This window comes from Mustela erminea, chromosome 3 (genome assembly GCF_009829155.1).
Source record: "Mustela erminea isolate mMusErm1 chromosome 3, mMusErm1.Pri, whole genome shotgun sequence".
In the NCBI taxonomy this organism is placed as follows: domain Eukaryota; kingdom Metazoa; phylum Chordata; class Mammalia; order Carnivora; family Mustelidae; genus Mustela; species Mustela erminea.
The window spans coordinates 73223012-73241119 of record NC_045616.1 but is presented as its reverse complement, the minus strand read 5'-3'; the positions used below and the strand labels follow the sequence as shown (position 1 = coordinate 73241119).

At 37.3% G+C, this 18108-nt stretch overlaps 1 protein-coding gene across 3 annotated transcripts in view; it reads left to right on the top strand.

The window, feature by feature from the left end:
- Nucleotides 1-18108, top strand: part of IPO11 (importin 11) — a 215873-nt gene that overhangs the window by 174581 nt on the left and 23184 nt on the right. For 2 of the 3 annotated variants that reach the window (XM_032336151.1, XM_032336150.1), the window contains one exon: nucleotides 3696-3780. In XM_032336151.1, the coding sequence (XP_032192042.1) occupies nucleotides 3696-3780 (85 nt within the window). Of the gene's footprint in view, nucleotides 1-3695; nucleotides 3781-5867; nucleotides 6193-18108 lie in introns of those variants that run through there. The other variant, XM_032336152.1, reaches the window with a different exon arrangement.

Here is an 18108-nt window from a genome sequence, read left to right as displayed (position 1 = left end):
TTTTGCGTTTAGTTTGATGTGGAGTTCCACGTGTATATTTTTGCTTTTGTTGCCTTTGCTTTTGAGTCACATCAAAAAAATCATCACCTGAAGACTGATGTCAGGAGCTTACCACCTAAGTTTTCTTCTAGGAGTTTGATGGTTTCAGGTCTTACATTCAAATCTTAATCCATTTGGGGTTAATTTTTACGTAAGGTGTAAGATAGTGGTCCAGTTTTTTTCTTTTGCATTGATTATTTATATGTTTGTATTTTAGTTAGTACAGTTCATTAAACCAGGAAAATACATTAATGAAGTTTAAGATTTGCCATCTACTTGTCTTCAGTTAGAGTGGTTTTTCTTTTTTTCGTGAAATAATATATTTTTCTTGGCACATTGGGAAATGAAATTGACAACTCCTTGCCAAAGTTTGGGAAGTACAAAGAAAAGACTCAGCCAGCATTTTCATGTATAAGTGGCTAGAATTTCTTAAATGTGCTCTGTTGAAAGCAGTCATGGTTAGGGGCGCCTGGGTGGCTCAGGAGTTAAGTCCCTTGGGCTCAGGTCATGATCCCAGGGTTCTGGGATCCAGTCCCTTGTCCAGCTCTCTGCTCAGTGGGAAGCCTGCTTCTCTCTCTCCCGTTCCCCCTGCTTGTGTTCCCTTTCTCTCTGTCTCTCTCTCTGTCAAATAAATAAATAAAATCTTTAAAAAAAAAAAAAAAGGCAGAATAAGATTGCCATGATGCCTGTCAAGCCACTGTCACTAGGGGTTGGAATCAGCTTTTACTGAAGCGAATGGGAACATGGATGCATATAGAGGCATGGAAAAGGAAGATAATAGAGAAATTCAGGGTTCTTTTAAGAAGGAGAATGGTTACATAATCAACCAAAGTGCCCACTGCAGATCAGTTGAATATTGCTCTCAGTTCTAGTTTTATTGTGACATTCCAAAGTGAGTTTGTTTAGATTAAATGCAAGGTTTTATTGGATGTTCCTTTTAAGTTAGAAATAATTTTTAAAATTTGATTTAATTTTTTCAGTGTTCCAAAATTCATTGTTTATGCACCACACCCAGTGCTCCATGCAATACGTGCCCTCCTTAATACCCATCACCAGACTCACCCAACCCTCCATTCCTCTCCCCTCCAAAACCCTCCGTTTGTTTCTCAGAGTCCACAGTCTTTCATGGTTTGTCTCCCCCTCCAATTTTCCCCAACTCCCTTCTCCTCTCCATCTCTCAGTGTCCTCCGTGTTATTCCTTATGCTCCACAAGTAAGCAAAACCATATGATAATTGACTGTCTCTGCTTAACGTATTTCACTCAGCATAATCTTTTCCCAGTCCCATCCATGTTGATACAAAAGTTGGGTATTCATCCTTTCTGATGGAGGCCCAATATTCCATTATATATATGGTCCATATCTTCCTTATCCATTTGTCTGTTGAAGGACATCTTTGTTCTTTCTTTAGACTTTATGCCAGTTTGGCTACTGTGCTGCTATGAATATTGGTGTACAGATGACCCTTCTTTAGAAATACTTTAATGTTGCATGTTAACAGTGTGGTTGTTTCATTGTTTAGAGTTTCTTGTTAGGAAGGATGCTGATTTAGCTGGGTGAAGTGCCTGGATCTATTTAGTGAGTAAGTATAGGATGTGAGAGGTATGTGGCTGCCCAGGTTCACATATTAGTTGTCCCTATTTTAGACTATTTTAAAGAATTATTATTATTATCATTATTATATTCATTGCCTATATATTTTAGCTTATTAGAAATCTGTTAATTCCCACCACGCCTTTTATGTAAAATATGATTCCCTATCTTTAATATTTGTCAAAAAAATAAGATTTGACTTTTAATTGGAAATTTAGCTGCAGGAGAGAATTTCATCTTTAGGTTTTTCAAATTCGTTTTTTTTCCCCTCTCAATTTACACCTTCCAGAGACCCAAGTGAATGCAGTTTGCAGAATTGCAAAGGATAAATGTTCTGCCCTCTCAATAATTTTTGGTCTCTGGAAAAAAATTGTATGTGTTAATGTGTATTTATATTAAGAATATACTCCATTATTTATCTGATAAATCGTTTAGGGAAAGGAGAACAATTAGTTTTTACTCTTCAAGTAAGTTAACAGATTGAGGAATGCGGTGAAGGAATTTCATGCAACATGAAGCATACTTTCCTGGAGATCAGATTCACTGCAGTTAGAATTCAGATCTGCAGCAGGTATAAAATGGCTAATATGAAGGAACTCCTTACTCTTCAGTTTAAAATATAAAGTGGGAGTTAGGTTGTTTTCTAGACATTTCACTGTACTAAATAGCATTTGGGCTGGGATAATAATATAATTTCTCACTTTGTGCCAGAGTCCCTTGGCGAGCTAGTTGTGCTGTGTCATTCTATTGTATCGTGGTGGATGAAAGCATTGCAACTTCAAGAGGTTAAGACCATGTGGCAGGTTAGGAATTAAGCTCTTGCTGTTTCTGATCGCAGTTTAAGGTTCTTACTATTTGAGTGTGCTGGTATGCACTGACTGGGTCACAAGTAGTTGTTCTAAAAGTTGATTTTTTTTTTATGGTGGGGAATAGGGGGAAGGGATGCGCCTATCCTCTGCAAGAGTTGATCCTGATCAAGTTTCTGGTGTCAGCACTTGTCTTTAACCTTGAATTAAAAGTTATTTGGGACGCCTGGGTGGCTCAGTTGGTTAAGTGGCTGCCTTCGGCTCAGGTCATGATCCCAGCGTCCTGGGATCCAGTCCCATATCGGGCTCCTTGCTCAGCGGGGAGCCTGCCTCTCCTTCTGCCTCTGCTGCCACTCTGCCTACCTGTGCGCTTGCTCTCTCTCTCTCTCTCTCTCTGGCAAATAAAGAAATAAAATCTTTAAAAAAAAAAATAAATAAATAAAAATAAAAGTTATTTACACAGCTCAATCAGGAGTTAAGTTTCTTCTGTACTTGCTACAAAACATAAGAGAAACCAAACTTTCTTTGCCACAGTTTATTGGTTAGGAACCTTTGACTCATAAATTACTGAATTCTGCTGTTCTGAATTAGGAAGCAGTGAGGTTTACTCCATCAACTGGATTCACTAGGCAATATTTATTTCTTGTCTCCCTGGAAGAGAGAAACTATTAACTGAATAGGAAACTGTATTTCTATTATCTCTGTTAATGGTGAAAAGCAGTGGTGCAGATAATCTAAATAAAATGATTTATAACTGTCCTGTGGGTACAAGTGCTCTAGGGACAAGTTCCCCATTTGGAGCACAGAGCAGAGTATTGCATAATTAATGTTGTTTTAATGATGTTATTATTTAAATTATTGCTATTGTTATGAAGCATGTATAATAATCTACAGACATATGAAGATTGGTAGTAACAGAAGTGTTAATTTTAATTAAATATCTGTAAGTATCATCTTTTAGAAAAATGTAAAGGGTATACCTTGCTTTGTCAAGTGATGTATGGCTTAAAAATCACATATCTATAAATTCTTTACAACTGCTTCCTTAAATTCTCAAGTGATCTAAAATAGTTCGATATGGCCTTTTTTCTAAAAAATGAGGTATATTTTTGTAAGTAAGTCTTAAAATGATCAACTTATCTAGCTTTTTCTCACATTGTAGTACATAAAAGCATTAATGTTCCAGTGGTTTTCAGGGTTTGTTTTAGCATGTTAGCGACATTTTTTATTTACTTAAAACTTCTTTTTTTTAATGTAGCTGTATGTTAATGTCTCATCTTGAAGAACCAAAAGTTACAGAAGATGAAGAACCACCCACAGAACAGGATAAGAGAAAAAAGATGGTAAGTTAAAAAGTAACTTTTAAAATTTGAAAGAACCATTTATTATTATATTCTTTAGGTTTGAAAATGTCTGTTGGTCAATTCATCCATGTATCTTTCCCCTGTTGTAGAATTAATGTAAGCTGAGCTTTGAAATTTGGAGTGTACTTCTAAAACAGATAAATTATGTTCCTAGTAGTCCTAGTACAGGAAGTAGAGTTAAACTCTTAATCTGAAAAAGCTTTTTTTGTCTTATCAGAGAGAAGGGTTTACTCTTTCACTTACAGAAAACATATGATTCTCAAAACTCAATTAAGTTGTAATGCTTACTTTTCAGTTTTGAGGAGATTTACTGAAATTGCTTCATTCCCTGTTACCTCATAAATTTTCATAATGAATTTTTTTCTGAGACAATCATAGGCCTTTATAAAAATTCCTTTAAGTTAACTGCTAAATAGAAACAAAAACAATTAGAAACCTCTAAAATTTTCTGCCTTTAAAATTCCTTGTAATCTTGAACTTTTAAATGTTTACTTTGACACATGAATATAAAATAGCTACGTAAGTCAGCTTTTTCCTGTTTCCTCATGGAATCTCTCTGGTCCCCTGGCCTCACTGTTACTGATTGCATTGTGCTTTCTTTTTGTCATTTGCCCTTGAGAACAACAGTAATATCCCTCAAAAACAGAGTAAAGAAATCTGAATATATGATGGCCATGGGATACCGCTGAATGCCTAGTAATTCCCGGTGATCATTATTTTGGTCTGCTCACGACATTCCCTCCTTGAATTATGCCGCACTAACTTACAGGGGGCTCCAATTGTCCTCAGGGTGGAGCTGATCCTGCGCGGCCCTGACAGCCTCCTTTTATTTTTTTGAATTTTTTAAATTAAAAAAATTTTTTTTAACTTTTTTTTTTTTTATGTTCAGTTAGCCAGCATATAGTACATCATTAGTTTTTGATGTAGTGTTCAGTGATTCATTAGTTGTGTATAACAGCCTTCTTTTAAACCCTGTTAGAATTTAATCCATTCTACCTGGCATTTTCACTGGAGTGATGATAGCCTTTCAGTATAGCCTAACAGTTTGTCTTCTCCTTCCTTGTCTCCACTTTTTAAAGCACAGAATATATAATTGGTGTTATGGAAACTATAACATCTTCTTTCATAAGAGTCTAAACTTGTAAATGAGTAATAGGTATTCTGCTTTTATTCATTCCTCAGCTTTTATGCACACTTTATTCATGTCATTCTGCTTGATTGACCCTTAGCAAATTCATCTACTCAGATCTATTTTTCATCCTCTAGAGAATCCTCAGTAACAGCACATAGTACTAATTCTAATCCTAACTGGGTTTTGAGGGCAAGTGAAATACCACATAAAGGAACAGTGTATGAGCATGGTTTCAGAAATGACACTTCAGGTTTCTTGTTTCATTTTTGTGATTTTAAGTATTATTTGAGAGCTGGTTGTTTTATCATTATTGTTCTAATCATAGGCAATATTATTTTACAGAACAACCATTATTTTTTCCAGGGGTTGATTTTATTTGAAATTAGTCATCACAGTAGCTTTTTGATATAGATTTATATCATCTCTACTAAGATTTCCAGTGCCTTAGACTTAGAGCATTAGTCTAATACTGATGATACCTCAGCATTTATGGTTAAAGCTGGGATTATTTATCGTAGCCTTGAGTAGGTCTAATTATGAATACCATGATAATTTTCTATAACTTTTCAGTAGTGATATTAGTTTCCTTGTATCTTCAGGGTTACCAGTATAAATAATGTATTTTTTCAGTAATTGTATCATCATTCTTATACTGTGTTGTCTTTAACATGAGAAATTTTTTGAGAACTATCTAGGTGTGTCCTGGTTGTAATTTCAAAGGGAAAAATGTTTGCTGGTAGATGACTATTAACTATTATTTAAAACGAAAACCAATCTAGTGTCATAGGGCTTTTCATTTTAAAGTGAAACTGTTCACTTACAAGGAAGAAAAAGTGTGACTGCTTGGTTTCTCAATTACATAATTAAAAGTTAGATTTACTTACTGCCATTGTTGTCTTCAAGTGGTCCCTAAAATGTGGTGTCTGCATTTCAGTAGCTGCTTTGCAGAGGATAGCAGCAGTGATTGTAATTCTGAACAGTGGATGATTAACATTACATCGAATGTGCCAGGTGACGTTGCATGGATTTCTGAGCATTCTCATAGTTTGCTTTAAATAAGGGTGAAATTTCCATCCAGGAAAGCTCTTTAGCTGTCCAGACTTCTGATCTAGCCCTTTTTCATCCAGCTCCTGTCTATACTACCTGTTTGGGGGGAACTAATGGAAAGTCCAGTGCATTCATTTTATTTCATCTCATTCCTAAGGTCTCTCTCTATCCACTGTGCTCCAGGACTAGAACAATAATTTTGTGACTTCTTCCATAAATAATTAAGCTAATACATTAACATTTTAAGTTGCTTATAATTTCTGTTTTGTGACGTGTGAAGTTGTACTTTTCCAGATTTAAGTTTTTGAGCATATTATGCTTTCTGGCAACTTGGTGGTACTGACTGAGAAAGCATTCTTAATGAAACGTTTGATACAGTAAGGAAGGCTGTGTTAATGAGGTATTTCTGATCACACTTTCATGTTAAATATTTCTCAGTTTAAGCCCCAGAAATATATTAGTGATCTGCTTCTAGACATAATAATCTAATTTCATATATACTTACTAGATGCTTTAGTTGGTAATGTCACTATAGATAAGCTTGAACATTATTAAAACTAACTAACTTTGGGGCACCTGGGTGACTCAGTTGGTTAATCGTCCAGCTCTTGGTTTTTGGCTCACGTCATGATTTGGGGGTTATGGGACCAAGCCCCGTGCTGGGCTCCGCGCTCAACGTGAAGTCTGCTTGAGATTCTTTCTCCCTCTCCCTTTGTTCCCCTTTCCCACTTGTGAGCATGTGCTCTCTCTCTAAAATAAATTAATAAATCTTTAAAAACAAAACAAAACTACACTAACTTATCATTTTCCTGTGCTGGTAGAGCATTAGCAAAAATAGTGGTCTATCCGGACATCATCACTTTACATGACTTTGAAGTAGTAATATTAATATCTTATCTGCATAACATTATCTTTTTTTTTTTTTTAAGATTTTATGTATTTATTTGACAGAGAGAGATCACAAATAGGCGGAGAGGCAGGCAGAGAGAGAGGAAGGGAAGCAGGCTCCCCGCTGAGCGGAGAGCCTGATGAGGGGCTCAATCCCAGGACCCTGGGATCAGGACCTGAGCCGAAGGCAGAGGCTTTAACCCACTGAGCCACCCAGGTGCTCCACATTATCTTTTTTTTTTTTTTTTTAAGATTTTATTTATTTATTTGACAGACAGAGATCACAAGTAGGCAGAAAGGCAGGGCGAGAGAGAGGGAGAGGAGGAAACAGGCTCCCTGCTGAGCAGAGAGCCTGATGCGGGGCTCGATCCCAGGACCCAGGGATTACGACCTGAGCCGAAGGCAGAGGCTTTAACCTACTGAGCCACCCAGGCGCCCTCCACATTATCTTTTTTTTTAAAGAATATTTTTTAGAGTGTCATCTGACTTAGTCCTGTAACAATTTTATGATCAGATATTGATGAGGAAACCAAGTGACAGAGAAGTTGCCTCTTACTCAAGAGTTACAGATTCTGGGAAAGCAAAATTAGAACTGAGCTTTCTTGACTCCTAGCCTGATCCATTCTTTATGATTTTGATTTCTAAAATTTCTGTAGCTTCTGAAATGTTCTGAGAAACTCCACATACCATTTTGCTGAAACCGTACAATGTACGGGAACTACATGTTTGAGGGGGAAGTGCCAGCTTAAAACACAGCTTAGCTACCACAAGTCACTGGAATTGGAATTAGATCTTTAGATTAAGTATAGTTTGTCATGTCCTCATGATTAGCATGGCTAGGAAACAGGTGGTTTATTAATTTATATATTTGCTTTACTTTTACAGTTAAATGTAGTTTGCAGTTATATATGTGTGTGTGTGTGTATATACATGTATTATTATATATGATTATATATATAATATATATTATATATATACTATAAAGAAGAGCTAGAGAAATTATCTTGAAGAATACCCATTGAGAGAGATCAATTTCAGGGAGAAGGTTAATGATAATTCACAAAGATGCTAATTATTTTGTGAGTAACATTGAGTATTTACTGCATTTAAGTATTATTTTAAGTTTTTTGTGTAATTATTGAATGCTCACTATGTGATAACACTGTTCTTGAAATTGAGCATATGGCAGTGAATGGAGCTTAGAGCCCAAAGAAATGATTTATGTATAATAACAATGTGAAGCTTATGAAGATTAAGTGATAAACATCAGAGTAGTTTTATAAATTCATAGCATGCTCATGAAACGTGGCAGTTTTATATATAGTGTTGCTAGAAGTATATTTTTACTGTGTTTCAATAGCCCTTACTTCATTGACAGTAACTGTTCTCTCTGTCTGTCTGTCACTCTCTCTTTTCTTAGTTTTATAGATCTTTGCAGGCCTCTTACTTGATTAGTTTTTTTCAAGAGAAATATCATTTGGGAACTCTTTTAACAGTTTTCAGGATAATTTGTACTTGCAATGAATTTGATTTATTTTTCATCTTTTATGTACACGTGTGGGAATATATCTTAATGTATTTTAGAAGAAAATTTAGAGCTGTCTCAAGAATAGGAACTATTATTTTTCCATTATCTCTCTCAAGAGGTAGATTAGAATTGAAAACATTTGTGCGATATTACAAACCAATGGAAATATAATTTTAACATGTTGTACTTTACTTTTAAGCTGTTGTTTGCTGAGTGATATCTGCAGGTGAATTTTTACTGGTTTGTAATCAAGTCTTAAGCTTTTGATAGGCTCAAATATTTGTATGACTAGCAAGAGTTTTAAATTTTAACTTGTACCTTATATAGGTTAAATTTTAACTGTACCTCATATAGGTCAAACAGAATCTACAGCGTACCTGAGCTAAATTTGGGGTGGAACTAAGTATTTGTAGGCCAAATGACATTAGCAAACCTGGCATCACAGTCTTTTGTTTTGGCTGTAGCATATCAAACCAGCAAATGTCTTTTAGGTTGGGTTGCATTTTATTTGATAAACTCATAACGAGATCCTGAGTCTCATGCAAATAGAGTAGATCCTGAGCATGCCTTGCATATTGCCTCCGAATGAGTAACATCTCCTGTATTCCTGTTGCCAAATGTGGCACTCCATCAGGGAGGCACTAGAGTACGGCACTGTGGGAATGGAATTGTCTGAAAGTCAGAGCTAACAGTTTTTTCCCCTTTTTGAGGATAGGTAGACCACCTCAGCTTTCACCTTTCCCTCCCTCTCCTGTTTCCTCCTCCCCTGAGCTCATCCTGCATCCTGTGGTCAACTCTTCTCGAAAACTTTTGTTTGCCTAACTACTAAATGCACCAGCGTTCCTTAGACTTCTACTTAGTAGAATTTAGAATACATTGTCAGAGAGAAAGTTAACCTGTTATCTCTTGAAAATATTCCGTCATACTGTTTTATAAATGTTCAGTCAAAATGCAGTGCTAGCAGGGCACCCTTTGATAGTGGTTGGGTTGGGAAGTTGTAAACTCTTCCAGCATGATTTTGATCTTTTGATCACTGAGAACCAGTCGAGTGATTGTTTCACTGACCTCTTTTGCCTCTAAAAAAAACTCAACAGAGCGAGTAGAAGGAATCATATTTGGCTGTCACTAATAAGGCACTGTGTTTTTCTTAGTTAACTAATAGTAATCTTGAAATTTACACACAAAAAGCATTTTTATTTTTCAGATAATATTATGAGATTAAGCCATCATCTTATTGGTAGTTTCTGAACTGCTTTTGAGAATCCTTTCCCTATTACATTCAGTAATCAAGGTAAATACCATATTGTTGAAAATAACTCTTTCTTATTCAGCTTGTGTGCATTGTCATGCTAAGTTACAACTTTAGAGAGCTTTCTTGTTGCTTTTTCTCACTGTGCCCAGTTGAACTACATTGTTCCCCCTCCACTTTCTTGCTACATCTTGACCTTCTCCTAATTTAGAACTGATCCTCATCCATAGTCCTAAACTCTGACCTTTCTCTGTCACAACCTCTTCTTCCTTACTAACCATTCCTTGTGTCCTGGAAATTCTGTTTTGTGCTTTTATCTGAAGTCCTATAATTACTCTTATTTTCATAGTCTTTACACAAACTTATTTTCACAAACTCTCTTATCTTTTAACCTAGATTTTCTTGTTTTTCTGCTGCTTTTATCTTTGGACAATACGTAGCTTTTGCCACCCCACTAAACTTGTGCTACTAAATTTGTAAGCCAGAAATCAGGCTTACGTATATCTTAAAAAACTTCACATGTTGTTTTGGTGTCCAGCCAGGGTTGTGAACCACTTTAATAGGAATTAAAGTCCCTGCCAGTCTTTTATGGACTTCTGCACCGTGTTCTGCCCACGCTTTTGAGCCCTATCTTCCTTTTCCCCACTCTTGTTTCCTAAACCAGTCGACTTGTTTCCATACACATTACACGTTTTCTTGCCTCTCTTACAGCACTCTCAGACGAGTCCTTACATGTAGAGGCGCCTCTTCATCCTCATTCTCTTCACTCAGCTTAGTTATTTGCTATTTTCCTCACGAGACACCCTCTCTACTCACTGATTTCCCTTCCTAGCCATGCGTAGTTACAGAAATGGTGTTTGCCTCTCCTGGACTTACGTAGCATCTTCTCTATACATCTCAACTGCCCATACCACCTCTATGTAACCTACAACTCAAATCTGTGATCTCCTTGAAATTAGGAACGATGTCTCACTTATCTTTGTCTATGTATGTGCATATATCTTTGTCTATTACAGTAAAGCTTTGTTGAATAAACGTTTCTTGCATTACATATTAATGTTTCTTTAACTGTGGCATTCTCTTTAATACTTAAGGCACCTTAAGAAAATCAGTTAGCCAATAGTATGTGCAAGCAAACAGCGGAACTTTTTCTCCTGTTTTACCTTTTATTTTTTATTTTTTATTTTTTTTAAAGATTTTATTTATTTATTTGACAGACAGAGATCACAAGTAGGCAGAGAGGCAGGCAGAGAGAGAGAGAGAGAAAGAGGGAAGCAGGCTTCCTGCGGAGCAGAGAGCCCGATGCGGGGCTCGATCCCAGGACCCTGAGATCATGACCCGAGCCGAAGGCAGCGGCTTAACCCACTGAGCCACCCAGGCGCCCCCTGTTTTACCTTTTAGTTGAAAAGATTAACTCTAGGGGCGCCTGGGTGGCTCAGTGGGTTGGGCCTCTGCCTTCAGCTTAGGTTATAATCTCAGGGGTCCTGGGATCGAGTCCCACATGGGGCTCTTTGCTTGGCGGGGAGACTTCTTCCCCCCTCTCTCTAATTGTGATCACTCTCTCTCTGTCAAATAAATAAAAATCTTAAAAAAAAATAAAAAGGAAAAGATTAACTCTAAAATACACCCCTGTTTTCTTTGTGTCCTTAGATAGCTATATTCACATTGATGAGCTATATTCACATTGGATCCATTTCCCTCTGCCTTAACATTACAGAGTTCTCTCCTCTTTACATTCTCAAAACAAATTTAGATCCATAACCTACTACCTCTTTCCTTACCTTGCAGCTTATTAGCAGCTGGGGAAAAATAGCAGTGGCACCACACAGACACAGTTTTCCTAATTGACTTTGTAGCTAATTAGTCCTGGAAGGAACTGTGTATCCTGTTTCTTGAGGTCTCTCATATTGATGGTCTTTATAGTAAAAAAAAAAAAAAACACTCCAGAAAACTTTTAATCATTTACCTGATTATTCAGTGAAGTTACCTATGTGGATTTTAGTCTTTAAGCTTTTTATTGCTTTGACAATGCACCCTAGGGACATCTTTCTTGTAAAACTTCATTTTGTAACCTCTAAGCAATATTTTGAAGGAATGGTAGTATTTAGTGTTATTTGGTATAAGTAATTAATGTAAGTCTACAATAATTATGTGATACATAGAAACTAGAGCTTTTAAAGGCATTTTATTTATTTATGTATTTATATTCTATCTGTTCACAGAGGAAAATGGCATATGAGTACCCATGCCTAAAAATAAAGTTTTACTGATAGCAATGTATAAATAAAGACTTGGGAAAATGTCAAGTGTGCATTTGGGTTTGGGAACATCCAAGGACCCTAGTTTCAAAACCATTAATTCAGAAACTGGTGGGGGAAGTAAATTTAAGATCATTATTGCATTTATTTAGGCAGAAATTCTTAACCTGGCATTCAGCCTGGGGATTGACTTCTGGGGGAAGTTTTAGAAACACCAGTGAGACGGTATGCAGATTTGGGTGAGAATGTACATTTTGGTAAAGAAGGAGTTTCTTTAGGGACCAATAAAAGATGAATTGTAAAGAATCTCTTGACTCTTCTATAGGACTTGGATATGGATCTTTCGTTTTTTTCACACACCGGTATGTACTGTCTCCCCATCCTGACTAATTTTCCTCCACTTGGCTTTGCTTGGGCCGTATGCTTTATGTGTTTGAGTAGTGAGCGAACACTGAAACTTAGAATCAAACTCTTTTTAACTCTATCCAGTTGGTCATACATACTGTTACCATGCCACTAGCCAAATGACATGTAGGCTGCTGAGAAAAATAGTAAAATTGGGCCCAGGGGCGTGGGGACCAGGGCTAGTGCCCAAAGGTAAGAGAACCTTGGGGTTATTCTTCCTGCCTCCCCCGCCCCCAACCCCTGCCCCAGTTCACTTGAGAATTATTCATGAATATCACTCATGGTTTCATTAGCAAGAAGATGTGTTTTTAACAAACCAGTGTTTCCAAAGATTCCTTTCCAGTTTCCTCTCAGGGTCCTAAAAGTAAGAAGATGACTCTCAGGTTAACTCACAGACTTATCTAGTTTCTTGAACCGTTACACAAAAGTACCCATTCAGCAAGCAGTCATGGAGTTAGCTGTCATGTACGATGGTGGTGTGAGCTGAAAGTGCGGGGAGATGACAGAGAGCTGAAGATGAGGTGTGAAGGGGAGATTAAGGAGAGAAGCCTTTCCCCATGTCATGGATGCTTTACACAAGAGATTTAATTTCCTTTGTTTTTTGAGATTGTAGATTTGTTAAATTGGAGTTGTTTCTTGCAAAGATGAAGATAATAGGCTTTGAAATTATCCTTCCAACTGAAATAAGTGAAAAACAAGATGAAATACACGAAACCTTTTTTAAGGCACTGTAAATCAGAATATGAAAAATAGTGATTTCTGAGAAACAGAAAACAAACCCAGTGAACCCTCCAGTTGTCACAGTTTACTGCCTGGAGAGAGTTTCCCGAGAGTGGCACAGGGATCCCAGTGTTCTGTTCAATTTGAAGAGATAGAGCTGGAAATCTGAGGATGCCAAAGAGGTTCAAGTTACCAGAGAAGAGAGAGCAGCCCGCTTAGAACTTGCTGGATCTTTGGAGGGTCCCTTGTGAGTTTTCAACTCACTACTGATTAACACACACAAATGTGGAAGTTACTCATGGCCAGGGAAGGATCCTCCAGGAAGGGTTGTTAGGGAAACAATACTCAGAGCTGACAGACCCAGCAGTAGGTCTTGTTGTCAGAGTGGAAACCTCAGAAATGATAGGATATTAGGTAGAGGATTCAGAAGTGTATGTCAGTGGTGATACAAAATTATTCCCATATTAGGTATTGTTCTGATCCTGCCAAACAAAGGTAAAAGCAAAATCTGAAAAGATCAAACTGTTTCCAACAGTGTAACCATGTCCTAGAACAAAACTCAAGACTACAGTCATAGAAAAATTTCTAGTATCTAACAGGGCAAAATTTATAGTGCCTGGCATCCGTTAAAAACCAACAGGCATGCAAAGAAGATGGAAAATATCCATACGGGGGTGGGGGGGTGGGGCTAATCAATTTTAACTACCCAAGAATAGATACATATGGTGGAAATAGTAGAAAAGATCATTAAGAAAGTTTTTATAACTTTGTTCCTTCTGTTAAGAAGCTAGAGGAAGGGCACCTGGGTGGCTCAGTCATTAAGCGTCTGCCTTTGGCTCAGGTCATGATCCCAGGGCCCTGAGATTGAGCCCCTGCTCAGCGGGAAGCCTGCTTCTCCCTCTTCCACTCCCCCTGCTTGTATTCCCTCTCTCATTGTCTCTCTCTCTCTGTCAAATAAATAAATAAAATCTTTAAAAAAAAAAAAAAAAGGATGCTAGAGGAAAAGATTGAGCTTGTTAAATAGAGACAAAGTTACTTTTTTTTTTTTTAAAGATTTTATTTATTTATTTGACAGACAGATCACAAGTAGGCAGAGAGGCAGGCAGAGAGAGAGAGGAGGAAGCAGGCTCCCCACTAAGCAGAGAGCCCGATGCAGGGCTCGATCCCAGGACCCTGAGATCATGACCTGAGCCGAAGGCAGAGGCTTTAACCCACTGAGCCACCCAGGCGCCCCAAGACGAAGTTACTTTAAAAAGACTGAAATGAACCTGTAGGAATTAAGATCTATAGTATCTGGTGGGGTTAATATAGATTAAGTATTGGAGAACAAAACATTAGTGAATTTTAAAGAGCTAGAAGTAGAAACTCTCCAAAATGAGACAGTAAAAAAGACATGTGGAGGGGTAAGCCATATAGGTCATCTTAAAGCAGCCTAATGTACAAGTAGTTCAAGTCCCCAAATGACAAAACAGAAAACAAAAGAAATATTTGAAGAAATAATGGCCAGATTTTTTCCAAGTGTGATGACAACTGTGAGTTCACAGGTCTAGGAAGCTTAGAGAACCCTAAGCACAAGAATCAAGACTGTCCCAAGCTGCATCATAATCATCTTGCCACTTTAATCCACTGTTGAAGAGAACATCTTAAAAGCAGTCAGGGGGTAGAAATGAATGCATTACATAGAGAGGAAAGGAGGTAAGAATGGTAACAAACTTGTCATCAGGAACATTGCAGGCAGGCTGACAGTAGAGCTGCGTTTTTAAAATACTGAAAAAAAAGCCTGTTTTTAAAAGCTGTTTTATTACTGAATTAATGTTTTAGAATAAATTTTTACTATCGAAAATAATTTTTTGGGATGCCTGGGTGGCTCAGTTGGTTAAGCGGCTGCCTTCAGCTCAGGTCATGATCCCAGCGACCCAGGATCGAGTCCCATGTTGGGCTCCTTGCTCAGCAGGGAGCCTGCTTCTCCCTTTGCCTCTGCTTGCCTCTCTGGCTGCCTGTGGTCACTCTCTCTGACAAATAAATAAAATCTTAAAAAAAAAAAAAAGAAAAGAATTTATTTTTTTAAAATTTACTCCCTACATACTTTGGAAAGTTAACAAATTTTATTTTGGTGAAAATGGAAGATAGCATTTTTTTACTCAGCAGTGCAAAGTGTTTACAGACTATTTGCATAATCTGTAACAGTATTATAGATGACCACAGAAAACCTATTACATTAATTGTCAAATTTATCTCACAGTATTACTGGGTAAGTTTTGTGCTCCTGCTTGAATGAAGCCACAGAAGAGTAGGCATGAGTGCTTTATAATCATCAGTGTAGAAGTACACACACTTGATACTTTATGGCTTGCCATCTGATTCTTTTTTTGCCTTTAAAATTGCTGAGATTGTTTCTTTCTTTTGTTTTAATTTTTTTTTTTAAGATTTATTTATTTCAGAGGGAGGGAGAGCACATGAGCCAGGGGAAGGGCAGAGGGCGATGGAGAAAGAGAGAATCTCAAGCAGATTCCAAGCGAGGTGCCTTGATGTGGGCTCTGTCCCAGGACCCTGAGATCATGACATGGGCCAAAATCCAGAGTCAGCTGCTTAAGTAAGTGAGCCCTGCAGGCGCCCCTTATTTTATTTTATTTTAGCCTTTGATACAAAGTGATCTTTAAAGTCTATAGATAGATAATAGGAAAAAGCCAGCCTACTCGAGAACTTGTCTGCTGAGAAAATCAAGTAGATCCAAATTGTTCATGATGAATGTGTTTGTTTGTGTTTCATGAAGCCATTACCAGGAGGTAATATTTGTCTTTGTTCCTTTGCTCTTAGAAATCTTTAAAACTTAGCTCTTACACTTTAGTATTACATAACAGTTTACAAAATTATAATTACAAATTACTGCTTCTCACTTTGCAAAGAAAGCAGTTGTGCTATTAAAATGTACACATTTTTATCTGTATAACTTACTTTCTTCCCTTATAGTTAGCTGAAAACCTAATTTATTAAAATTGTTTGCAAATTTTCACATTTCTCTATTATCTTAAAAACATTTCAGTGTACTCTTAGTCAAGTGCCAAATAGTCCTGCCCACTACTCTTGACTTCAACACAATGGCAAGAGTAGCATCTTCACAGTACATGATTTGTCTTTCGTATTTATTCAACATACATTTTTGTATGCTTACCATGTGCAGAGCATTGATCATTGTAACCAGTATTTCCTTCACTAGTGATTATGTATACCGCAGAACCTATCTTCTGATGTATGTCCATCAGGAATGTATACATGCTCTTCAAAAACTTTTAAGGGCGCCTGGGTGGCTCAGTAGGTTAAGCCTCTGCCTTCGGCTCAGGTCTTGATTTCAGGGTCCTCGGATTGAGTCCCACATGGGGCTCTTTGCTCAGCGGGGAGCCTGCTTCCCCCTCTCTCTCTGCCTGCCTCTCTGCCTGCTTGTGATCTCTCTCTGTGTGTCAAATAAATAAATGAAATCTTAAAAAACAAAACAAAACACATTTAATACTCTTAGCTTACTACAAAGCCAGTTTCCTGAGAGGATTTACTTGTTTTTATGTATGCTTTGCTCAGAGTCCATGGTCCCTAAGTTCAACTACCTGACTGTTAATACTGTTGTTAATGATCCTTATCTTCATTTCCGGATGATACTGAAATGTAAAAAAGGTTGTCCTAAGACACATAACTTTACCTAAGGCTGGCCATATTAAAACAACAACAAAAACAGCAACAAAAAAAAACCAGTAAATATTTCAAAGTTGTAGATTGAACACAGCTTCCCTTACAAGTAAGACCCTCAAAATCAATGTTACACTTACCCAAAGTTTATATATACACTGTTTTTTTGTTTGTTTTGTTTTTTAGATTTTATTTGTTTATTTCACAGAGATGGAGAGAGAGAGACAGGGGAGAGAGGGAACACAAGCAGGGAGAGTGGGGGAGGGAAGAGCAGGCTTCCCACTGCTCAGGGACCCTCATGTGGGGCTCAAACCTGGGACCCTGGGATCATGACCTGAACCGAAGGCAGATGCTTAATGAGTGAGCTGCCCAGGTGCCCAGATATACACTGTTTTAATGGGTAATTCAGCTCTTACAAACTGCAGACTTTGCATGTGACATTAAAACAGTCCAAGAGAGGGGCACCTGGGTGGCTCAGTGGGTTAAAGCCTCTGCCTTCGGCTCAGGTCCTCATCCCAGGGTCCTGGGATCTAGCCCCGCCATCGGGCTCTCTGCTCGGCAGGGAGCCTACTTCCCTTCCCCTCTCTCTTTGCCTGCCTCTCTGCCTACTTATGATCTCTGTCAAATAAATGAATAAAATCTTAAAAATAAAATAAAAAAAAACAGTCCAAGAGAATGGGAAACAAGGAATTAAAATAATCCAAATGAGATGTAATAAAGGTACAAATTGATAACCAAGCATCCTCCTGAGAAAGCAGTTCCTCCTGTAATCAAGCTAAAATGTTAATCAAAAAATAGTTTGCGATCCAGAGGTTAGGATCTTTCACAGTAGGCTACATAATTATAATCAAAAGATACTGGAAAAGAAAATTCTATTGAAAATGCCCTTGAAACTAAACAAAGTGATGGTTTCTGAGTTTCTGTTTTTAGTTGAGACTTCAGATTAATTGCTTGCTGACCTCAATATTGTTCTTGAGTTTTAGAAAGCAGGCAATCTCATTACTTCCTAAATTGAATTTACTTACCCTGAATTGTTACTAAGAACCTTAATCAGGAATAGTTAAGTAACTTTGCCACTGTTTATTTGGAAACTTTGGCACTGGGGTATTGACTCAGTGTTAAATAAAGTCTTCATCTTTATACGTGAAGAATATGGCCTCATTTGGCAGAATCTGTTTTCAATAACAGGTAATATTCCAATGAACATTTGATTGTTTTCTTTTCTTTCATTCTTCCTTTTTCCTTCTGCTTCTTTTATAAGGAGCCTATCTTTTGAGAGAGGTGAAATTAAGAAGACTTTTCAAAGAATTGTTCTTTGTAGCAAGTTCCTATTTTGAAGACTTTTTTAAATTATAAAAGTAACCTATATTCTTTTAAAACCCACAAAATTAATTACATGATA